The 25,666-nt window shown below is 37.2% G+C and overlaps 2 protein-coding genes across 2 annotated transcripts; both read left to right on the plus strand.

Moving 5' to 3' along the window:
• Positions 1-1,091: 1,091 nt before the first annotated feature.
• Positions 1,092-2,740, plus strand: LOC143620701 (BTB/POZ domain-containing protein At3g56230-like). The gene is made up of 3 exons (XM_077092333.1): positions 1,092-1,304; positions 1,777-1,953; positions 2,215-2,740. The coding sequence occupies exons 1-3, from the start codon at positions 1,131-1,133 to the stop codon at positions 2,671-2,673; spliced, it is 810 nt and encodes a 269-aa protein (XP_076948448.1). The 5' UTR covers positions 1,092-1,130; the 3' UTR covers positions 2,674-2,740.
• Positions 2,741-20,299: 17,559 nt separating this feature from the next.
• LOC143620702 (ribosome biogenesis protein NOP53-like) lies at positions 20,300-23,688 on the plus strand. Its single transcript, XM_077092334.1, has 11 exons — positions 20,300-20,548; positions 21,760-21,917; positions 22,008-22,056; positions 22,145-22,254; positions 22,338-22,448; positions 22,520-22,608; positions 22,688-22,807; positions 22,901-23,023; positions 23,109-23,175; positions 23,291-23,370; positions 23,496-23,688. Exons 1-11 carry the CDS (start codon positions 20,383-20,385, stop codon positions 23,500-23,502), a joined length of 1,080 nt encoding a protein of 359 aa, XP_076948449.1. The 5' UTR covers positions 20,300-20,382; the 3' UTR covers positions 23,503-23,688.
• The last annotated feature ends 1,978 nt before the right edge of the window (positions 23,689-25,666 follow it).

Genomic DNA, 25,666 nt, shown 5'->3' on the forward strand with positions numbered 1-25,666 from the left:
GAACATTGGCCAACATCAAACATTACAAACAATCAGACTTGTGGCAATTTGTTACCAATAACAATTTCAGCATAACAAAAAATCAAAAATACGATAATATACTAGTTAGAGGCGTGGTGTGGCGTGGCATGTAATATGAAAATTACTTGAATTATTTCTGATGACGTGTCGTGTAATGTGGAACCTTGCATATTATATAAACATGCCTACTGATAAATGAAACTATATTAACCAGAGGGGTATGATAGTAATTTCAGACTTATTTAACATAAAGTTTTAGCTCTAAAAATTAGATCCAAAAAGTTGAAATAGTAATTGTCATATCGCAAGCCATGTCATCATAAATAAATGAAGTTTACGATTTCTTAGACTCAGATTGTTATTTTAAAACTGAAAGTTGGAATTCACTATAGTCAGATTATTAGTAGGGATTAATATCGGCAAATTATGATAACCAAAAATTATTAACCCCTGACATCTTTCTCTTTATCTGAAAATTATGATATGATCATTAGTTAGCTACTTATTTTGAATTCCAAATTGTCACCATATTAATGTTTGAGAGTATATAGAAAGCGCATTTAAACTTATATATATAAATTTGGAATAATAATGATACACACATTTTAACCAGGATGAATAATACTTGTTAGCAGTTAATAATTAAGTACACACATTTATATCATGTTTAAGTATTACTTTCAAAGATCAAATATACTAGATACAATTATAAAAAAGATTGTAGCTACAAGGGTTGTATTGTAATTCCACTGCATGGCCTTTATCCAATATATATAAAAAAAATTAAACAAAAGAAGAATCATATGAAAAGAGAATGGGTACCTATTAGGAAGATAGCCTTAAATTTCCAACAGGGAAATATTAACTAACTATTATGTAATTTTTAATTAATATATGCTTATAACTAAAGCAATTTTATAATTGCTTCCTTTTGTAGTTTCTTTCATATATAACTTCTAAAAGCATCCTACAAGACACCATCTTTTCAACAATACTTCACATCTTCTTCTCCTTCTTCAATTCATTGTTTTTAAATTAGTTTTTTTTCTTCATTACTTTTAAGATTGTTGTTCATTTCAAAATCTTGATTTCCGAGTTTATTCGAAATAATGGATTGCTCGTTATGTAGCGCCATGCCATATAATTTGAGGCCTCCTAGGAACACCATATGTGTAGCTTGTTATGAAGGTGCGAAAACTATTATCGCCATGACGAATAAGACCGATGATCATAAGGTTTCGGGAAAGTTTTCTAATGATCCTTCGGTTCCTAACTCTTCCAAGGTAATTAACAAGTTATTCAAGGTTTTATTTGCTTTGTTTAATAACGCATTAGGAATTTTAAGCTTTTCTTATTGATGGTTGTTTACTATTAAAAAGCTAAATTTCATGATTAGCAATAATTAAGCATGCAAGTTAGAAAAAGGTATGAAATATTCTTGATCATTGACATAAAATTATAAAAAAGGTAAAAAAAAACCCTCCTTAATATTCTGTTATTTAATATTAGTTATATCTTTCTTGATCTTGCTTTTTTCACATCACAATATTTTATAAGTTATGTACTTATGTGTGCTAATTTGTTTGTAAGATACAAGACTTATGATGCTGTCTTTATGTAACTCCCTTTTATGGATTGCCTTATATGGGTACCATCTATATATCATTATTATTTCATGCTACAAAATAACAAATTACTTGATTAAAAAATCAGACAATTAATAATTAAAAAAAAACTAATCCTGGACATTTTCAGGGTTTCATGAGTTCTTTAAAATGGTTAAAGGAGATGAAGAAGATGGAAGAAGAAATGAATCAAAAGTTGGTATTTTTAAGTGGTTTTAAAGCTGTATTTAGAGATCAAATTCATACAGACATTCTTATCAAGCCTGGTGATGATGCTCCCTCCATACCCGCTCATAGAGCATTACTGGTATTATTTTTAACTTAGTGACGGACCCAAAAAAAATTTTTATCATCAGGAGCAATCAGGATTTTAACATATAATTAATGCTACTTTTTTATATTTATTATCCATTCTTTCTAGCCGGTGCTTTAACTTAAAGAAAATCTAAAATATTTACAACATCTTTAATGGATTCTAAAATAATTTTGCAAGTATAACACAACAACTATTTAATTTAACTTATTTTATTTTATTATTATTTTTTATATATTTTCTTTTGCAATGCAGGCAACAAGGTCCAACATATTTAGAAACATGCTAGATTCTGATGGATGCAAAGCTGCACCTAATGATACTATCACACTCCCTGAACTAAACCATGAAGAACTCGAATCTTTACTGGAATTCCTATATAGCGGCGATTTGGCTAAAGATAAACTCGATAAACATTTGTACTCATTATCAATAGCGGCAGACAAGTATGAGATCGGGTTCTTGCAGAAATTCTGCGAAAACCGAATGCTTGAAATCCTTAGCACGAATAACGCGCTTGACATTTTAGAGATTTCTGATACTACTTGTAACCGGAACCTCAAGGAGACCGCATTGAGTTTTGTTGTTAAGAACATGGAGGATATTGTTTTCGCAGCTAGATTTGATGTGTTTGCACTCAAGAATCCACATTTGACTGTTCAGATTACAAGAGCATCCTTTTTGGAAATCAAAAATAGAAGAAGTGATATATGAGTTGCAAGTACATATTTATTAAAACAAGAGGCAGCTGTCTTTTTTTTGTTTATATAATATAATTGCCATACATGAGTCTTGTAAATAATTCATAATAATAAGAAATAAAAGGTCTATAATTATGGCATAATGAAAAAAATGGGTGAGTTACTTTGCTATTCAACCATTTTACACTTTTTTATGTACCATAAGTTTTTAACTACTGATTTTCGGTTTTTAATATTTAAGAGTGATAATTCTATGCTTCAAGCCTTCAAAATAGGGCCGAGAAAAAACCGATTAACTGAATCGAAACTAAATTAACTAATAGAGCGTATTGAAATAGCTGACCCCAACAAAAATTACGGTTCGGTTTTGGATATACCTAGTTCCCAACCTAAACACTACCAAACAGAGGTGACCTACATTTAACTTGTCGAAATTTTTTTAGTACGTTTTCGGCCCAAATACATTGTTTTGGGCTAAGATCTTAGGTTCAAGTTTATTATTTTGAGCCTATTTTTAGGCCCAAGCATATCAAGCCCCTATATAAAATCGAAAATGACCCATAACTAAACTGAAGCCATACAATAAAAACCAAAAGGCCGAAACTAATGGGTTTCCTAAAATCGAAAAATAAAACATAATTTAAATTTTAACTAGGTAGCAAACCTCTCGCATTGCAATGTGATGTTACATGAATTCGGTTGGTATCAGTTAAGGGGGCTCAAATCAAAGATTTTGTCTATGGTTTTTAAGAAGCTAGCTTGATTAATATTGGGATTGAACCAATCATATATATAAGTGAAGAGCCAACCTGGGAATTAGGCTCTTGGAATAGAATCATGGCCCATTAAGCAACAAATAAGCTACTGGCCCAAGATATGGGCCCAAGCCCATAAAGGAGAAGATATAATAAGACAAGGACCTTGGTCAATGAAAGGTGAGGTCGTTGCTGGCCTAACGGGGGAGAAAGGTTCAAGGCACTCATGCTCCAAAGGATTAGAGCAAGGTCCAACGGATAATAGGGTACCTCCTGCAACCCCATCGGGGAAGTAAAGTGTGACACCCGGTAAATTCCCAATCCCTTAAACTAAGTAATCAACCTAATAATTAGGTGATTGTAAATACTGTGCGCGCCATGTTAGTCAGCGCGTGCATTTGTTATGTGCGCCCTGCGCGAGCGCGCCATGTTAGTCAGCGCGTGCAGTTGTTACATGCAACCTGCGCGAGCACACCATGTTAAGAACCAGCGTGAGCATGTGTTATATGCGCCATGCGTGAATATTTTGGCTTTATGTTTTCATGTAACTTAACGTTGTTATCTATGGGTTGACCATCCCGCATGATGCTAAGGCGGGTGCATCCTAAATCGTTTATGCGCGTGCGGAAGGGAACTAACCTTCCCGCATGGCGGGAACATTGAGAGCTAGTTTGTCTGAAGCTCCAAGATGGAATTGACTTCAACATGACTGATCACTATGTTGAAATACCAAGACCTCCTGGAGAATCTACAAATGAAACTCAATGTCCCTAACTGCGAGAAGGTTACGCACCTACCCGCAGCAAAGAAATGTCCTTCACGCAGAAAGCTATGCGCACAAAGTGATGCGCACAGAACACTTAGTCTATTCTCCAGTTATAAGGAGATTACTCCCGCCCGAAAGGAAACAGTAGCGTGTTTCAGAGATTTTCCACTTTTTACTGTACACTGACAAAAGTACCTGAAAAAGCACACTGTAACATGAAAAGTCAACTGTCAGCCACCCTATTCTCACCAACCCCAGACCTGCATGTTCTGTCCAAATCAAATCAAAATCTTTTATCCACCACTCCACTCTTAAGTAAATAATAATAACTTCCATACTTTATCATCATTACATTTAGATATGAAAAGATTTCAATCCCCTAAAGCAAGGGATTGTGTTCCCTTGAGTTTGCCTATAAATTTGTAACCTAAATTATCGCCCAAAACACACTTCAAAGAACTACAAACTTGCACTAATCCTCTCCCAAGCATCCGTTGTTTTCATTTCCGATCCTGTTACTAGGTAAGCCGAGAATATAACCTTGAGATCTACTTTCCAACCCTTATGTTCTCCCGTTTATTGATCTTAATATATATACTTCTTGTTATTTAATCGTATTCTAGACCTTCGATTCCGAGGCCAACACCAAGAAAACCCGAATCTCGATTAATCCCTTAACAAGAACCACAGGTGAGTCTCACAGCCCCTATTTTCACTGTTTTCACTGTTTTTAAACTACTTTCGGGGCGAGGGACACGTACTTAAATAATGTTTTATCATGGTATACTTACAAGCTATGCAAACGATTACGTGTTTAAGTTATGTTTCATGATGAGCAATGCGAACAGTTATCTATGGTATTTCGATGTTAGTGCACCAGATTCGAGTAAGTGATCACTTTACCATTGGAACTCTAAGGGTAGGGACTGCTGGTTTGATCCGCCCACTCGTAGGGGTCGCACCTCTTACACAGACGAGTGCCTAGCACGGGGCAGTACTATGGGATTGAGCCCGCTTGTAGAGGTCGCTCCTCTTACGCAGACGAGCGCCTTGTTTTCCGGCACAACGTCCGCGCGTAACCCGCGGGACGGTATTATTCGCTCGTAGTGGCAGCGCCACTTACACAGACGAGCACGATTTTTCAGAAGTGTCCGCGCGTAACCCGCGGGACAGTATTACTTGTTTCGCTCGTAGTGGCAGCGCCACTTACACAGACGAGCACAGTTCCCAGAAATGTTCGCGCGTAACCCGCGGAACGATTTTATCAGAATATGTTGATATAACTATGTTTTACCAAGCATGTGTTTTAATGATGCTACCAGAATTATGTTTCAGAATGATTATGATGCAATACGATTTACCAAGTTACTAAAACTTGTGAACTCACTCAGTTTATACTGATTCAAATGTTTTTACGTGTCTTTCAGGAGACAATTAGGTAGCGCATGGAGTCACACTTAGAGCACCTCACGCTGAACATCTAAACTAGCTTTTTGGAAGATTTTAGTTCTATCCCTTCGATGCGCGTGGTTGTTCCCGCCGCGCAAGGGGATATGGCTTGGAAATCTTCAATAGTTTTATACTTGGATGTTTTTATGTAATTTTTAAACAATGTAATGTATTGTGTTAAACAATTCATGCGCAATGAAAATCTTTGAATGTTTGCAATGGCCCGTGCTTAATTATCAATCCCCACTCGCGCGCGCCCGGCTGTTTCCGCCGCTCAGGGCCGGGTGTGACAGATTGGTATCAGAGCACTGGTTATAGCGAACTAGGAAAAGAAGTTTTAACCTAGACTATAACCGTTGGGGAATCGCATGAAATATTTTTCAAAGAAAATATTTTCAAAAGAAACTATACACACACTTAGGAACACGGGTCACACAGTCTAGTAAATAAAGAAAGAACATTATGTGCTCAGAGTACATGCGCTAAGTCTGATATATATTTCCATTCTCTTTTAAAGCGAGAATGCCTCCAACTAAAGCCAAGGGAATTACTATGACACCCGAGGAACTCGCGGAAATAATCGCGCAAGCGATCGCAACACATGAGGCCAGCAAGGCCGAATCTAGCCAGGGTCGTCAGAATGAGACCCCAGAACCCGAATCAGGAGCCTTGGACAAAGGATGCTCCTATAAGACATTCATGGCCTGTAGGCCTTGGCCATTCAAGGGTACCGAAGGGGCCATTGGGCTCTACAACTGGATTGACAAGATGGAGACAGTTCTCTCCATTAGCAGATGTAGTGAGAACCAGAAGGTTCTTTACGCGACCTGCATGTTCCAAGAGGCAGCTTCGTCTTGGTGGAAGCTTCAAACGAAAACTTTGGGGCGAGAAGTTGCTCTCCACAAGACCTGGGAGGAACTGAAGGAAATGATGATGAGAAAGTTCTGCTCTCGCGCAGAAATCCAGAGTCTGCAGCAGGAATTCTGGAACCACACCATGGTAGGAACGGATATCGACGCCTACAACAACCGGTTCAATGAGCTTTGCCAGTTGGTGCCAGACATGGCAAACACGGAGGAAAAGAAGATCGAGAGGTATATTTTTGGGTTACCTCCTGTTGTTAGGGTTCCGCTCAACGCCGCAGCGCCTCCAACCTTTGATGAGGCGGTAGCGCGGGCCATCACCCTTACAAGGGATACGGTCCGTGCGGGTATGTTGACTACGCGCGGAATCGAGCAGCGAACCTCTGATCCCAAGAGGAAGTGGAACTCTCACCACCGAGGGTCCGACTCCAAGCAGCCACCGTTCAAGAAGCAGGAAAGCGCAAGGGTTTACGCGATTCAGGCCGCGGAGCCACCACGAAAAGGATACAGTGGGCCTTACCCATGGTGCAACAAATGCAAGTTTCACCACGAGGGTGAATGCGCGAGCGTCACGTGCGCCAAATGTAACAGGCCAGGACACAAGACGGTGAATTGCCGTGCTAAAGAAGCTGGAGCCAGTGACAACTGCTACGCATGCGGAAAGCCAGGGCATTTCAGTCGGGATTGCCCGCAAAGGGGAAACCAAGCTTGCGGGAGAGCTTTTGTGATCGGCGCAGGCGAAGCTAAAGAAGAGCCGAATGTGGTAACCGGTACGTTTTTGCTTAACGGACATTTTGCATCTGTCTTATTTGATACTGGCGCTGACCTAAGTTTTATATCCGCTGAGTTTAAAAACTCCCTAGGCTTAGCAACCAGTAGGCTAGACACGCCTTATACTATAGAACTAGCCAATGGTAGGCAGTTATGCGCGAACGAAAGAACTGAAGAATGTGTAATAGTCATGGGAGGTCACGGGTTCAATATTAATTTGTTGCCAATAGACTTGGGAAGTTTTGACATTGTGATAGGTATGGATTGGTTAGTCGAGAACCACGCGGAAGTTATTTGCCATGAGAAGCAGGTTCGGATCCCACTGTTGAACGGAGAAACCTTGGTAATTCAAGGGGAAAGAAGGGGAGTTGCGACGAAACTGATTTCGTGCCTAAAGGCGCGTAAGTGCCTAAGGAAAGGGTGCTACGCCTTCCTGGCGCATGTAGTAGAGAAGAAAGGAGATGAGCGAAGAATTGAAGACTTACCAGTAGTGCGCGAATTTCCAGAAGTTTTTCCTGAAGATTTGCCCGGATTGCCGCAGCCGCGACAAGTAGAATTTCGTATTGATTTAGTCCCAGGAGCTGCGCCAGTAGCTCGATCGCCTTATCGACTAGCTCCATCTGAGATGCAAGAGCTATCCAATCAGTTACAGGAACTATTGGATAAGGGTTTCATACGCCCAAGCTTTTCACCTTGGGGAGCTCCAGTACTGTTTGTTAAGAAGAAGGATGGTTCGTTCAGAATGTGTATTGACTACAGGGAGCTGAACAAGCTGACAGTCAAGAATCGGTACCCTTTACCGAGGATTGACGACTTATTTGACCAGTTGCAGGGATCCAGTTATTATTCGAAGATAGATCTACGGTCAGGATACCACCAACTTAGGGTCCATGAGGAAGATGTGCCGAAAACAGCCTTCCGAACTAGATATGGCCATTATGAGTTCTTAGTGATGCCTTTCGGGCTAACTAATGCGCCGGCTGTATTCATGGATCTGATGAACCGCGTGTGCAAACCATACTTGGACAAGTTTGTGATTGTGTTTATAGATGATATTCTGATTTACTCTCGGACCAAGGCCGAGCATGAGCAACACCTGAGATTGATTTTGGAATTGTTGAGGAAAGAAAAGTTGTATGCGAAGTTTTCCAAATGTGAGTTTTGGCTTAGAGAAGTTCATTTTCTCGGTCACGTTGTAAACGAGAAAGGAATACACGTTGATCCTTCTAAAGTCAAGGCCATCGAAAACTGGGAAGCGCCAAAAACCCCAACTGAGGTGAGGCAATTCCTAGGGCTAGCTGGCTACTATCGACGCTTCATTGAGAACTTCTCCAAAATAGCTCTACCTCTGACCGCGCTAACTCAGAAAGACAAGAAGTTTGTTTGGGGCGAAAATCAGGAAACAGCATTTCAAATGTTGAAACAGAAGTTATGTAGTGCGCCAATTTTGTCTCTGCCCGAGGGGACGGATGACATCGTCGTTTACTGCGACGCTTCACATCAAGGACTCGGATGTGTCCTTATGCAGCGAGACAAAGTCATAGCGTATGCCTCGCGCCAACTCAAGACCAATGAAAAGAACTACACAACGCATGATTTAGAACTTGGAGCGGTTGTCTTCGCGCTAAAGATTTGGCGCCATTACCTCTATGGTACAAAGTGTGTAATCTTTACGGATCATAAGAGCCTTCAACATATATTTGATCAAAAGGATTTAAACATAAGGCAATGAAGATGGGTTGAATTGTTGAACGATTATGATTGTGAAATCAAGTACCACCCTGGAAAGGCGAATGTGGTAGCAGACGCGCTAAGTAGGAAGGAGCGAATAAAAACGCTACGAGTCAAGGCTCTAAGGTTGACCATTCACGCAGATCTCTCTACCCGCATCCGAGACGCTCAGCAAGAAGCCTTGAAACCAGAGTTTGTTAAAAACGAATGCCTTGGGGGTATGGTTAAGAATTTGGAACTGAAAGAAAACGGCAATCTATATTTCGCTAACCGCATATGGGTCCCTCTCAAGGGAGGATTGCGCGAGCAGGTATTGAACGAAGCTCACAAGACGCGGTATTCCGTACATCCTGGCGCAGACAAGATGTACCAAGATGTTAAAACGCTGTATTGGTGGCCCAATCTTAAAGGCGCCATCGCGACGTATGTCAGTAAGTGCCTGACGTGTTCAAAAGTAAAGGCTGAATATCAGAAGCCGTCGGGGTTACTTCAGCAGCCAGAAATTCCCATGTGGAAGTGGGAACAAATCTCTATGGACTTCATCACCAAACTGCCAAGGACACCTGGGGGTTATGACACAATATGGGTTATTGTGGATCGGCTAACTAAGTCAGCACACTTCCTGCCGATCAAGGAAACCGATAAGATGGAAAAGTTAGCCCGACTGTATATTCGAGAAGTAGTCTCAAAACATGGAGTCCCAGTGTCCATCATTTCTGATAGAGATAGTCGGTTCACCTCAAGATTTTGGAGATCGTTACAAGGAGCTCTAGGTACTCGCCTTGATATGAGTACAGCTTATCATCCTCAAACGGATGGGCAAAGCGAGCGAACAATCCAGACATTGGAAGATATGCTGCGCGCGTGCGCAATCGATTTCGGAGGTAGCTGGGATACTCACCTCCCATTGGTTGAATTTTCTTACAACAATAGCTATCACACAAGCATTAAGGCTGCGCCGTTCGAAGCTTTGTATGGGCGCAAGTGTAGATCCCCACTGTGCTGGGCTGAAGTGGGTGACAAGCAAATGACTGGTCCAGAATTGATCCAAGAAACGACAGACAAGATTTTTCTGATAAGGGATCGCCTTAAGACAGCACGCGACAGACAGAAGAGCTACGCAGATGTGCGAAGGAAACCATTGGAGTTTCAGGTAGGGGATAAAGTACTTTTGAAAGTCTCTCCATGGAAAGGAGTCCCCCGTTTCGGCAAGCGAGGAAAGTTGAATCCGCGCTACATTGGACCATTTGAGATCCTGGAAAGGGTCGGTCCGGTTGCTTATAAACTCCGTTTACCCGCCGAACTCAGTAGAGTTCATGATACGTTTCATGTGTCCAACCTCAAAAAGTGCTTATCTGACGAAACGTTGATTTTGCCGTTGGAAGAGATTCACATCGACAAACAGCTGCACTTCGTAGAAGAACCTATAGCAGTAACCGATTGGAAAGAACAAAAGTTACGCAGAAGCAAAATCAAGTTAGTAAAGGTTCAATGGAACTCGAGGCGTGGGCCTGAGTTCACTTGGGAAAGAGAAGACCAGATACGCAAGAAATACCCACACCTCTTTCAGAACATGGCTTCTGCCAGCAACGTCTCCTAAATTTCGGGACGAAATTCGTTTAACGAGGGGAGAATGTGACACCCGGTAAATTCCCAATCCCTTAAACTAAGTAATCAACCTAATAATTAGGTGATTGTAAATACTGTGCGCGCCATGTTAGTCAGCGCGTGCATTTGTTATGTGCGCCCTGCGCGAGCGCGCCATGTTAGTCAGCGCGTGCAGTTGTTACATGCAACCTGCGCGAGCACACCATGTTAAGAACCAGCGTGAGCATGTGTTATATGCGCCATGCGTGAATATTTTGGCTTTATGTTTTCATGTAACTTAACGTTGTTATCTATGGGTTGACCATCCCGCATGATGCTAAGGCGGGTGCATCCTAAATCGTTTATGCGCGTGCGGAAGGGAACTAACCTTCCCGCATGGCGGGAACATTGAGAGCTAGTTTGTCTGAAGCTCCAAGATGGAATTGACTTCAACATGACTGATCACTATGTTGAAATACCAAGACCTCCTGGAGAATCTACAAATGAAACTCAATGTCCCTAACTGCGAGAAGGTTACGCACCTACCCGCAGCAAAGAAATGTCCTTCACGCAGAAAGCTATGCGCACAAAGTGATGCGCACAGAACACTTAGTCTATTCTCCAGTTATAAGGAGATTACTCCCGCCCGAAAGGAAACAGTAGCGTGTTTCAGAGATTTTCCACTTTTTACTGTACACTGACAAAAGTACCTGAAAAAGCACACTGTAACATGAAAAGTCAACTGTCAGCCACCCTATTCTCACCAACCCCAGACCTGCATGTTCTGTCCAAATCAAATCAAAATCTTTTATCCACCACTCCACTCTTAAGTAAATAATAATAACTTCCATACTTTATCATCATTACATTTAGATATGAAAAGATTTCAATCCCCTAAAGCAAGGGATTGTGTTCCCTTGAGTTTGCCTATAAATTTGTAACCTAAATTATCGCCCAAAACACACTTCAAAGAACTACAAACTTGCACTAATCCTCTCCCAAGCATCCGTTGTTTTCATTTCCGATCCTGTTACTAGGTAAGCCGAGAATATAACCTTGAGATCTACTTTCCAACCCTTATGTTCTCCCGTTTATTGATCTTAATATATATACTTCTTGTTATTTAATCGTATTCTAGACCTTCGATTCCGAGGCCAACACCAAGAAAACCCGAATCTCGATTAATCCCTTAACAAGAACCACAGGTGAGTCTCACAGCCCCTATTTTCACTGTTTTCACTGTTTTTAAACTACTTTCGGGGCGAGGGACACGTACTTAAATAATGTTTTATCATGGTATACTTACAAGCTATGCAAACGATTACGTGTTTAAGTTATGTTTCATGATGAGCAATGCGAACAGTTATCTATGGTATTTCGATGTTAGTGCACCAGATTCGAGTAAGTGATCACTTTACCATTGGAACTCTAAGGGTAGGGACTGCTGGTTTGATCCGCCCACTCGTAGGGGTCGCACCTCTTACACAGACGAGTGCCTAGCACGGGGCAGTACTATGGGATTGAGCCCGCTTGTAGAGGTCGCTCCTCTTACGCAGACGAGCGCCTTGTTTTCCGGCACAACGTCCGCGCGTAACCCGCGGGACGGTATTATTCGCTCGTAGTGGCAGCGCCACTTACACAGACGAGCACGATTTTTCAGAAGTGTCCGCGCGTAACCCGCGGGACAGTATTACTTGTTTCGCTCGTAGTGGCAGCGCCACTTACACAGACGAGCACAGTTCCCAGAAATGTTCGCGCGTAACCCGCGGAACGATTTTATCAGAATATGTTGATATAACTATGTTTTACCAAGCATGTGTTTTAATGATGCTACCAGAATTATGTTTCAGAATGATTATGATGCAATACGATTTACCAAGTTACTAAAACTTGTGAACTCACTCAGTTTATACTGATTCAAATGTTTTTACGTGTCTTTCAGGAGACAATTAGGTAGCGCATGGAGTCACACTTAGAGCACCTCACGCTGAACATCTAAACTAGCTTTTTGGAAGATTTTAGTTCTATCCCTTCGATGCGCGTGGTTGTTCCCGCCGCGCAAGGGGATATGGCTTGGAAATCTTCAATAGTTTTATACTTGGATGTTTTTATGTAATTTTTAAACAATGTAATGTATTGTGTTAAACAATTCATGCGCAATGAAAATCTTTGAATGTTTGCAATGGCCCGTGCTTAATTATCAATCCCCACTCGCGCGCGCCCGGCTGTTTCCGCCGCTCAGGGCCGGGTGTGACATAAAGAAACCGCAGGATAAATGACCAAGTCAAAGACCTAGGGGATAAAGAGGAATCCCCTTGAACCTTATATAATAGAAGCTTGATGTATATGTTAAGCAGAGTCATTTTCTTGTAATACATACACTGATCAATAATAACAACTATTATTCTTATCACCATTCTTATCTAAAACAACTATTGAACTCTCACCTAATCATACACGATTCTGCTAGGGTTCCAACAATAAGCAAACACATCGTTGGGTTTTGTAAAGATTTGGAGTCTGAAACATAAATGGTACTTTGTTGTCTAGTTTAAAAAGATCAATTATATACAAACTTTTGAACTTTTTTTTTGTTATTTTCGTATCGATCACAATTAGCTAGAAAATAGTCTCAAACGTACTTGGTTTCGCATTAGCTAAAGAAACTATGATATGACTTATTTTGGTCCATGGGAAAGATTTGTTTGATATAAAGTTTAAGAACATGGATGATATTGTTTTCGCAACTAGATTTGATGTGTTCACGCTCAAAAACCCACATTTGACTGTTCAGATTATAAGATCATCCTTTTTGGAAATCAAAAATAGAAGATGTGATGTATGAGTTAGGGATGAGCTTTTTTTCCTAAATACTCGTACCCGTACCTGTTCAGTACCCGTACCTGTACCTGTACGTGTCTATTGGGTACGGGTATGGGTACACAAATTTACTGATTTTAGGTACAGGTACTTTCGGGTATAGGTACAGGTACAAGTACGGGTATTATGGGTACTGGTACCCGTTTAGAATATGTAGGGGTTTTTATTATGTTTCCAACACTTATGACTTAACTTTCAAGCATGATTTTTAAAATATAATATATATTAGTTGAATTAGTTCATTCTCAACTGATATGCGTATATTCATATATTGTGTATTTGTATATTTTTATTCCATGTATGTGTAATCGTGTATATAATTAAATAACATGTATTAACTTTCTCTCTTGTTTTTATATAGAAATTGAGAAAACAATAAACTAAAAAAAAAAGAAAAGGAAATGAATTTTATATTATGGCTGATTTGTTTCATTTTTAGTTTTGGTATTATGTTTTGGTTGCAGTATTACGGTTCTGGTATTATAAATAATTGATTATCGGTATCGTACCGTTACTGATACCTAGTTTAGTGGAGATTTTTTTTAAAAAAAGAACAAAGAGGTACCAAAGCGAATACCGTACCAAAAGTACATGTACCTGTACCCGTACCTATACCCGTACCATATAATTCGGGTACGGGTATGGATACCAAGATTTACTGATTTTAGGTACAGGTACTTTCTGGTACAGGTACGGATACGATCCCGATCAAATTCCTAGTATGAGGTGCAAGCTATTGGGACATGCATTTCTATACATTTATTCAAACAAAGGCTACAATATCTTTATTTTATTTTATTTTTATTATTATTTATCTATATTTCTATATTACATTATAATATAGATAAAAGCCCTTTCAAGTACCTATTTTTCTCACTCATGAGACGTCGTTATATTTATTATGACTTACCGGCGACAGACCTTTTCTCTTCGATCTTTCATCATAAAGCGTTCAATCCTTAAATTACATTCAATCTCCGGCGACAATAAATGTCACTACCTCATAGACCTTTCAATTGAATGCTTTTAATCACTGAACGGTTTAAGCGAACTCCCTCATTTCAATCATCTGCTTGCAAAACGGCGTTCTCACTCTCAAATGTCATCAATGGTTTTTATCTCTTCAACATCCACAAATCTTCAATTTTTCTCTTCATCCTCCGAAACCCACTTCCAAATTAACCAATTTATCGTTCTTAAGCCTCAAAGTCTCAATCCTTTGTCGGTTAAAGCCACTAAAAATGGGTCCGGAGATGAGGGTGGAAACGGAGCTCCGCTGAGGCCGACGTAGGAGCTACTAATAATGGGTCCGGAAATGGGTTTCGGGTACTTGGGACTTGAAGAAAGATAGATGGAGCTATTGATTGGGATGTTGTGATTGATGCTGGTAAGATTGTGCACACCAAGTGTTTGATAAAATGCCTAAATGAATATTTATTACTTTTTTTTATTTTTAATATATGATGGTATGTTTAAGTGTTTAGGATTTGGGATTTAGACATGATTTAAGTTACAAGAAATTCATATTTCTTTACTTCTTTTAGGTTTTTCTTTTCACATACTTGAATTGTTCAAATAATATTTCGCCTGAGTGGATTTGTTGTTGAATTATATACAAGGGGATTAGAATGTTTGTTCTATTGAAAAACCATATGTATGAAGATGTGTAAATTTGTTTTTGTTATGGGAATATGCAGTTTCAATCTTCCATTCATTTGAAACAAGTGGGTTGTGGTTTTGATTTTCATATATCACCTTCTGTTTTTTCCCTTTATATCATTTGGTAATTTTATGGTTTCATGATTTGCAGTTTAAAAATTGGTAATTTGTGTTGTAACACAGGTATAGGTGTCACACATGAGATTCGTTTTGTGGAAGACAACTAAGAAAGCCTGGTAAGCCTAACTGTTTTTAATTATAGATTTTATATACATTGCAAGTTTGTTTCTAATGGTATTTTCTTATGCTAATGTTTAGGGAGTAGGTGCTTGGGGACTGGGTTGGAAGATTTGGATGGATGGGACGAAGATTACCCAATTGACCTACTTTCAACAGGTAACATACCTGCCTTATAAACACCATGATATTATTAATATGAGGTTAAACCTGGTGTGTTATATGAGCCTGAGACTTGTTACTAATTTAAGGTTCTTTCTCAATTAGAGGAGCTTATCTGTAGAGATTATAGTATTTGGTTATAGCATCACATTTTGCTCATTGATTCTGTGTTGATGAAACAAGAAGCTACAAGTTGTAACTTCAGCAGGTTGGCCTTTAACTATTATTTACATTTACTCAATTTGTATGCTGTTTCTTATTGTTATATTATGTTTCAGGCTTTGTGTGTATTCATTCTTTACGTAAGATGCACGGCTATTGATCTCGCCGATCTTGGGATATTGATTGAACCAGAGAGAACTTCACCTTATAGATCACATGGTAAAACAGTAAATTTATAAAAATATTGAAACCAAAGTGTAATGTGTGTTTGTTTGTATACCAGGAAACGGATTTTCTGTGGGAGAACCGAGCAAGACGGATTTTCAAAATGGTGGAATATATGATGATAGTAGCTCTGGTTGCTGCTCAAAATTTTGGGGATGTTTCTTTGTGGATGTATTGTTATAGAAGATTGTAGAAATGATGAAGATATGCAACAAGGATTTGAACAAGAAACTTTATTCTGCACATTGTGCAATGCAGAGGTAATTTCATTTTAATAGTTTTTTTTCTTCATTCAAAACATTTAAAATGTCATGTTTATCTATTTCATACTAAGTAAAATAAATATTTAACTTATTTTATTTTAATAGGCTATGAGATAGGTAAATGCGGTGAAGTATTTTAAATGCCATGTTCAGTGAATTTTTCCGTGGGAAGTTCGTTTATATAGTACACAAATGAACATGAACAAAAGTTGTTTGTTTGACGAATGAACATGAACACATGTCTAATTCTTTCATTCATGTTTGTGAACGTTTGTTCACCTAAATTTATGTATTAGTTGGCGTTCATTTATGTTCTTTACTTTATATATGTTTACGTTCATTGATATATTTATTTACATTTTATAGGCTCATTGCATTTTCGTCTGGTTTTAGTAACTTTTATAAGCCCAATACATCGCCCTCATTTACTTTTAATTGGTTTTAGCTTAGTTATGTTCGTTCATCTATACGCAGTTATGCTCTTTTGTTTACGACCATGGACCGTTCGTTTATATTGTTAACGAACGAACATAAACGAACACTAACATGTTTGTTTTCCTAACAAACGAACACATACATGATACATGTTTATTTTCCTAACGAGCGAACACGAACAATAAAGCATTGTTCGTTTAGTTGTTCGTGTTCGATCGTTTCACGAACAATAAAGCATTGTTCGTTTAGTTGTTCGTGTTCGATCGTTTGTTCGGTTAAAGTTAAACGGACAAACACGAACATGCCCGTCTGTGTTCGTTCGGTTCGTTTACAAGCCTAAAAACCTTGTAATAATTTTGTGAATAATCTTATAAAGTTATTGGTAAATATATTATCATAACTCTTATTTTTATTATCTTATACGTGCGAAAATATAGCAAACACTACATAAATTGTGATAATTGTGTTAATGGATTTGATCCTCATATGAAAGGTGTCTCTCTCTCTCTCTCTCTCTGTATATATGTATTCATAGTTTTGTGTGTTTGTGTATTTGTGTGTGTGACTGTAGAGTTGCACCAAAATGTAATTTACTTTAATAAAAAAAAATTTATAGTATGTGACCCTCATAAATTTATGCATATGCCATTTGTGATTTGACATTTAATAATTATTTTTAAGAAGTTCATTTTCCCAAATGATCTGGCAGGGTGAATGACATGTGATTAAACATTTTCCCAAAGAGTCAATGGAAGGGAAAAGGTCACTACACGAGTCAATGGAAGGTATTAAACCACGAATGACAAACAATAAGTAAACACATCCTAAAACAAATGTCCATCCAAACGCAAGAACTGACCACCACAACAAGAAACGAAGGCTGTGAATCAGATTAATGTTAACCTCTTTTGACCATGGACTGAAGAAGAAAGCCGACTTTTGCAAAATTAAACAAGCCTAACAAGGAGGTGCCCCTTTACCATGGAATGAAGCCAAAAGATCAATTCTTGAAGAATATACAATCTAGCTAGCCATGTGTAGTATGCATGCACTTAGCATAACATTTTGAACTTGATAAGGATGGGTGATATGTATGTAAAAGCCACTTGACATTTAGTACTTAACGTAGATATTGTTGCTTTACAACATGAATGTATAACAGAACACCAACGCAGACCGCAGCATCGCGCGGGTACATCTACTAGTATAATGTAATGACCATACATGAGTATTGTAAATAATCCATAGGAAGTAAAAGGTCTATCTATTTTTATAGCGCATAACTACTGATTTTCGATGTTTAAAATTAAGAGCAATATTTGATGCTTCGAGTCTTCAAATGGTTAATTATAGGGCTGAGGAAAAACCGATTAACTCAACTTAAACCAAGTTAACTGATAAAGTGCATCAAAATAGTTGACCCCAAAGAAAATTACAGTTTTGTTTTGGATATGCCTGGTTCCAAAACTAAACCCCACCGAGCAAAGCTAACCTACATTGAACAAGTTTGAAATTTTGTTATTGGTTTTTGGCCCAAATACATTGTTGTGGACATTATGACTCGAATTTATTATTTTGAGCGTATTTTTTAGGTCCAAACATAATAAGCTTATATACATTAGAAACTCTATAAAATAATACACTTGCGACCACCAAAATTTATTAATTAAAAGAGTTATTAATTAATCGATAAATTAATAATTATTAATTTATATATTAATTAATATTTTATTAATTTATAGTAATTACTAACGTTATGAACTGCTTTCGTCATTGTAAACTTCGATCAACAGATAACATGACTTTTGAGAACTCAGATGAAGGTGGTGAAAGCACTCAAGAACTCCAGAATTTGATCAAAGAGTTGGGTTATCGCAATGCAATGGATGTCGAAGATGTTCTGACTCACCCAGATTAAAACGTAGTTGCACAGTTGTTGACTGATGAAATTATTTAAAGCGTTATTGGAATAAATAAAGATGATATCGATGAAGAAGATGATGAAAGTTCTACAATAAAGCCCCCTTCGCGAAACAAAGCTATTAAAGCGGCAATCACATTGAACAATTTCTTGTTGAGCTATGAGAAAACAACACCAGAAGTTCTTACCATGCTAAGGAAAATTAGAGACGAGATTCAAGAGGAAATTGATTTCAACAAAAAACAAAAGACAATTTAGTCATTTTTTAAGAAAACCTTCATAAATCATTCATGTAATATGCTATATGTAAGGAATTATTAATTTATATTTTATATGGGGGTCTAAAGAAATTATAAAAAATGTATTATCATATAATTTTAGCGAATTATTAATTTAGCACTTTATCCCCGAGTCGGGACCGACAAAAAAATATTATCTTTGAGAGTTTATTAAATAATCGAGTATTAATTTATCGAGTTTCTACTGTATAAAATAAAAAATGACCGATAACTGAACTGAAGCCGTACGGTTTATAGAAACCGAAACCAATGGGTTTTCCTAAAATCATAAAAAAAACCCGAATGCAATTCGGTTTGAATCCAAAACTCACATACGCACCGCCATAATCAACTATTTTAAAAGATAAATATATTCCCAAACTTACATTTGAGCCTCCATTCAACTATTTGCATAATAACTAGGGGTGTATAAAATTAATTTGTTTTTTCAAACCGAAACGGTTTGGTCAAACCCTGGTCAAAACAATTTGACCCAAACCGGTTCGGTTTATAAACCATTTTAAGAGCAAGAGAGGTCGACCTGGTCTAGCTCGGTCGGTCGAAAGCGGGTTAAACCAGTTTTTTTCTCAAACCGATTGGGTAGATCATAAGGAGAACCGGTCCAAAACCGGCGGTTTGAGAACTAGTTCAATTTATATAGAACTGGTTCAAAACTGGTTTTTTACACCTCTATTTTAAAGTGTGTATGTCCAATGATTGGTTGATAATTTCCAATAACTAACAGTACATGCTTGGTTGTTACATGTTAATCGTTTTCTTTAACTTGATCACCACTAACATTGTTATTCTCACCATTGTAAAAACCTCAAATCAAATAATCCTATTACGCAAATGCCATGTAATAATTTGACTTTATATTTGTACTAGCTGGTTAAACGACTAATTGTAATTCATTTTCTAGATAGATGGCTTTTAGAATAACTTCATTCGAAAAATTGTTGTACACTTGGTCTATATTAAAAATTAAACGATTACAAATTACTTAAATTTTAAAATAAAAATATAATAAACAAGTCCAATTCTATTTTTTTTTTTTTTAGTTACACACAAAACCAAAACCAAAACCAAACAGTAAGTTTGATTAATACATAAACTATAAAAACCAGACCTTTGGTTTATGTTTCGGTTTTTCAGTTTTAGATCGGTTAGATATTACGGGTAGGGCTGCAAACGAACCGAACGGACAAGACCTTGTTCATGTTTGCCTGTTAAGGAAATAATATGTTCACGACCGGTTCACGACCACTTACCTAACGGGATTTTATGTTCGTGTTTGTTAATTAACGAAATGAATGTGTTCACAAACGGTTCACGCACACAATAAGATCAACGGAGCCTAGAGATTGAAGTCGATGTATTCATTAATATGAATAACGAAAAATGAATATGATTTGCTATTTTGTGTTATGGATGATAAAAGAATTTAACATGTTTTGATATAATAACTAAATGTACAAAAAGCTTTCATTAACACTCCGCCTCCTCCTTCATCTTCAGTTCAGTTAGGGTTTCAAACTCTCTTTGCGGCCAACACAATACAATAATATTCAAGCTTCAATGGTGAAATCAAAGAGCTCAAGGAAGGGTAAGAAAGCATGGCGATCGAATATCAGCACCGAAGATATCGAAGAGTTTTATGAGAAGTCCAGCAAAGACGCACTCTCCGGCGGCTCGCTCACAGATGTCCCGAGCGATTCCTTGTTTTTCGTTGATAAGTCCAGAGGTTAGGCTAACGGCTTAATTACTTGTTGTTGTTATCAAGCGTATTCGTTAATTTGAAAGTAATTGTGTTTTAGCTAGGTTTCTAAACGAATCGAAATTAGTTTATGTTTGTTTAACTATTAATAGGATATAATGAACATGTTTATTATGTTCTTTGTTGATACATCCAGAGGTTATTTACGGATTAATTACTTTAACTCGGCTTTTGTTTTGTTTAAATTGAAAGTAATTGTTTTAGTTTGGATATTAGGTCACCGATTCATTGAACTGTTCGTGAACAGCTATCGGTTAATTAAACGAATGAAGATGAGCTTTGTTTCTTCATTTATGTTTTTTTAAATATTAATAGGAAATAATAAGTATTAATTGTGTTTTACATGTTGTATTTGTTCGTTTACATTTGTTTATATATGTTTGTTTAGACTTTTAACGAACGGACATGAATGCGTTCATTTTTTAAACGGACATATTTCTAAATGAACGGCGTGAAGTTTTTGTTTAGAATTCTAATCAACGGACATGAATGTGTTTCTTTTTTAAACGAACGTACATAAGTGAAAATCTTTATTAAACGAATGGGCATAATAGAACATGAACATGAATATCATGTTCTTCATCAATAAATCCACTTTGTTTCGTCCAAATCGTTATTGTTATGAAGCATGTTGTTTAATTTGAGTTGAATTGCTTGAGCAGGAAAATGATAGTTGCAGTTTGGTAACTATGTCAACGATTTTGTTTTTCTGTAGCTCATTTATATTGTGTTTGATTGATTGGCGAAAACTATGGCCGTAAATGAACCAAACGTTTTGTGAACTATTAATGAACTGTTTGGCTGGAAGTTTGTTTATGCTCATTCCTTTAATAAATGAAGGAACATGAACAAGGAGTTTTGTTCAATTAATGAAAATATGAAATGACCGAACATGAACAGAGGCCATGTTTGTTTAGTTAAGTGTTCGTTTATGTTGACTTTTGTAATCTTGTCGTATAGAATTATCAATTATGTGATTAATTTTTATGCAAACACAAGCATGGCAGCCGGATTGAACTGTTGACACTGACCTTTCTCGGTTAGTCGAATCAAATAAAACATTGTCTGTGTTTATTTGTGTTGGTGAACCGCTCACAAATAAGAAATTTTGGTTGGTTCGGTTCATTTACAGCCCTAGCTAAAACAGCATGACCTAATTTGTGATTTTGTTATTTCAGATTTGTCTGTGAAGCGTAAAATCGACAAAAGCAGGGAGAAGATACTTCGTGTTGATAGCATACTACAGAAGAACTCTTTTGTGCAACCTATACCATCATCAAATACTAAAAAGTGTAGGAAAAAACAGAAAGAGCTTCAAAAGGCAGCAGCTTCTCAGGTTTGACTAATTGTAATAAAGTCAACTGTATTGAGTCCTCTTTAATTACGTAACAGGGTTGTGATTGGTGTCGTTTTGTATCTTTTACAGAAAGATGGATCCACAGATAAGGGAATGACTGATATATGGAATGATGAAGGTTTCTTTCTTATTAAATTTTAACTATTTGTTTACGAATCTTCTTTTTGTGCTGAAATGATATTTGTTAATGTGTTATATGTGTTCAGATGATCATGTTGTTAAGAAAAGAAAGGTTTCCAATAAGGCTATTGTTATTCCTGCTGTGGAAGTAGAGCCGCCTGGATGTTCATACAATCCGACAGCTGAAAGTCATCAGGTCGCATGATTATATATTATCTAACTATATGTCTACTTATTCGCTTTTGTGTTTGTATTTTATTTTTTTTTTCCTTTTTGCAGGATTCATTGGCTCATGCTGTTGCCGATGAAATGCAGAAAGTTTATACTAAAGAATTGCGCCCTGCACCTGTTCCCCTAACTGTTGATGGTGAAGTTGTTGATGAGGAAGATGTATGTATCTTTGATTTTCTGTATCTGCTATTTTTTCTTGAAAATTATGTTAATGTTAGAAAACTTTACAGATGTATTTTCTTGATGCTGATAATGTGAGTGATGACGATGCTGAAGAAAAGGATGCTGATGAAAGCAATGCTGCAGATCTTGAAAAGAGGTATCTGTGATGCAATTTTACACGCTTCAGATGTGTTTTTTTGTTAAAAATCCTAACTGTGAGAATTACAATCGTGCAGGCCTTTTAAAAAAGAGAGGGTGACACGAGTACAGCTGAATAAGAGGGTTAGAAACAAAGAGAGAATGAAGATGGAAGCAGAAGCAAAAAAGAAAAAGGAGTTCTCTAAAGACATTGACAGGTTAATTGAACTATTTACCTTCACTTTGTTTTTCCCGTTATAATGGTTATATTTTCTCACTTAACTTACTATCTGTTCAAATATTTTATGCAGCTTACCAGATATCATTGATGAAATAGCAAGAGAGGATGAAGAGAAAAAGAATAGACATCTTCGTTGTGTTACTGCTAAACAAGAAAGACTAAAATCGTGTCCACCACGTTTAGGAAGGCGCAAGTAAGACTTTTTTTTTTTAATAAATATTATAATATAATATTTGCTTATTTTTCTAGTGCTAATTAGTTACTCAATTACATTTCAGATTTGAGCCTGCACCTGTTCAAGTGTTGTTATCAGAAGAAATTACCGGTTCTTTAAGGAAGCTGAAGGTATGCCGTTGTGGCTGTTTTAACCACTTTATAACATTAATGGCAATGATAGTTTTTGCTAACTACTTGAGATTCTTGCTAAGTTTTTGCTAACTACTTGAGATTCTTGCTGTAGGCATGTTGTACCCTTGCTAGAGACCGATACAAGAGCCTCGAGAAAAGAGGAATAATTGTCCCGACGGTTAAGAGTGGCAGGTACAGTTACATATGTTAAATGATTAAAATCTATTAATACTCATTAAAGCATACCTCAATTGCACATGTTAAGGTTAATGTTCTGCAGCTTGCTTATTAACTGTTTGTTGACTTTATTTGTGCAGGAAATAGAAGCATGTCCCGGAACTGCATGAACTAGTCAAAGTGATGGAAATGGTGGGGGATAATCTTTTTTGGCAGTCAGTTTTGTATTTTAATTTAATTTTTAAATCTTATTTTTTTTCCTAATACTTAATCTTCTAAAGCATTGTATTATCGTATCACATCGAAAACATAAAAGGATCAGGATTTTCAGTGTTGTTGGTTCTTAATATTTCATCAATTCATCCAGAAACCTGAATTCATCTTTTTCGGAGTAATCAGGGATGGTCAAATAGTATCGGCTACTGCCTACTGGTACCAAAACGGGGCCCGTCGGTACCATTTGTACCAGCTAGTCTGTCAATCATACTAGTACGGTTCTTTTACCAGTTTTGTCTATGGTACCGTACTGGTATTAAACCGAACATTTTCTGTTTTGGTACCGATACCAAGCCTTTCAATTTGAGTTAATTGTTGAAAACTAATCTTATTTAAGAATCTGAACTTGTGAACTACGAAGTTGTTAAGTAAAGGTTGGTTTATTGTTTATTTGTTCAGTTTATATTTTGGTATGTTTACCTTTAGATATTAAGACGTGAATACAATGTTTTAAAAACTGGTATTTTACTCATACCAGATTTGGTTAAAAAACAATGCAACCGGGTGTACCTGGAAGTTCAATCGGTTTGAATAATTTACCCAATAATTTTATATAACTGCAATTTTCATCTTAAAAAATAGCTCAAAAGTATATGATTTAATAATTAAAATAATTTAAAAGCTAATTAATAATATACAATAATACAAAATTACTTGATTTTCAAACAAAGGTTTTTTAAAAAATAAAAGCGTGCAATAGGTTTATAACATCGTTTACTGGTTTGCTCGTTTACTTGTTTTAGTTATATCTGCTAGGTTAAAAGTCATTTTTAAAAAATACGGGTTGCAAAAAAGTATCAAAAATCTGTTGGGGCTAAAACCGGCGGTTCAATGCTCTAGCAAACCGCTTAAAAAGACCAGACTCTAAATACCGGCTACCAATTCAAAACCTGGTATAACTGGTTTAACTGACCGGCATGAACCAGTTTTTAAAACACTGTCCAAAACCCGATAAAAACATCAGAAAACCAGTCAAAACCCAACCAAACATGGTTATAGTTTTTTAAAAAAATAATCCTGGTTTTGGCCCAAGGCCCAACATTGTTTAAAAAGTTACAAGTCAAAAAGTTACCCCCAATCAATCCGCCTACAAGAAATTTTTTTTACCACACACCGACAAAAAACCTTAACAGCCGTTACTGTTTCCCGTCAACTATTTGCATATCAAAACTATGTTCTTATTTTTATATTTAATTTTAAACTAGAAGTGTAGTTGGTAAAACTCGCATGGGTTGGTTGCGGGTCTACGCGATTTTGGTCGGAACTAACATATTAAAAGAAAATTTTAACGGTAAAACCAACACAAAGTAAATTTGGTCGGTATCGGGTTAGGGCACTCGATCTGAACAACAAAATAAACTCAACAACGGTAAAGTACGACAAACTAACATATTTAAAAAAACTGTTACGACATTAAATCGTAAACAAACGTTGCTAATCCTAAAAAACTAATATACTTCATAAGCCAGATGATCATGAGCCTGAAGTGTATGATCATGAGCCAGATGATGTTCGAAATGCGCGTGCTAGAAACAAGTATATCGACGACACTGGTGATAACGAAAACAGTTTGAAGAAGAAGATGAGTAGACCTAAAAAGAAACTAAACAAGTGTGTTGTCAAGTCTGCGAAAACATTGCAGCGTTTCTTGAAAAGATAGATGCTGAGTTTTATAAAAGTTTGCAGTGTATCGATCCGCATACACGTGAGTATGTAGAGCGGCTTCAAGACGAGCCTTTGTTGTCAGTCGTACATCGGTCTATAACTGTACCAACCAGAAGTTTTCAAGACTTTTTTATGGACCTTACAAGGTTATCGAGGGGATAGGGGAAGTGGCCTAAAACTAGAGTTACCTGTCGGGTCCAAAATTCACCCGGTATTTCATCTTTCATTGTTAAAACCATCTTATGGAACCACTACCGACTCTAAAGGAAACCTGGCTGAATTTGATCCAAAAGAAGAGTTAGCATTTTGACCATAAGCCATCATCAACTCACGTACCAGCTCAAATGGCGATCCAGAGGTTTTAGTCAAG

Source organism: Bidens hawaiensis, unplaced genomic scaffold (assembly GCF_021521415.1).
Source record: "Bidens hawaiensis isolate Kalapana, Puna unplaced genomic scaffold, B.hawaiensis_p1.1 tig00002631_1, whole genome shotgun sequence".
Taxonomy (NCBI): Eukaryota; Viridiplantae; Streptophyta; class Magnoliopsida; order Asterales; family Asteraceae; genus Bidens; species Bidens hawaiensis.

Excerpts from the sequence above, each read along its gene's own strand:
- LOC143620701 (XM_077092333.1), top strand. The coding sequence starts at position 1,131 with ATGGATTGCTCGTTATGTAGCGCCATGCCATATAATTTGAGGCCTCCT. Across the intron at positions 1,305-1,776 it reads CGGTTCCTAACTCTTCCAAG|GGTTTCATGAGTTCTTTAAA; the intron begins GTAATTAACAAG and ends GGACATTTTCAG. Across the intron at positions 1,954-2,214 it reads CCGCTCATAGAGCATTACTG|GCAACAAGGTCCAACATATT; the intron begins GTATTATTTTTA and ends TTTGCAATGCAG.
- LOC143620702 (XM_077092334.1), top strand. The coding sequence starts at position 20,383 with ATGGTGAAATCAAAGAGCTCAAGGAAGGGTAAGAAAGCATGGCGATCG. Across the intron at positions 22,449-22,519 it reads AAGTTGTTGATGAGGAAGAT|ATGTATTTTCTTGATGCTGA; the intron begins GTATGTATCTTT and ends AAAACTTTACAG. Across the intron at positions 22,808-22,900 it reads TTCTCTAAAGACATTGACAG|CTTACCAGATATCATTGATG; the intron begins GTTAATTGAACT and ends TATTTTATGCAG.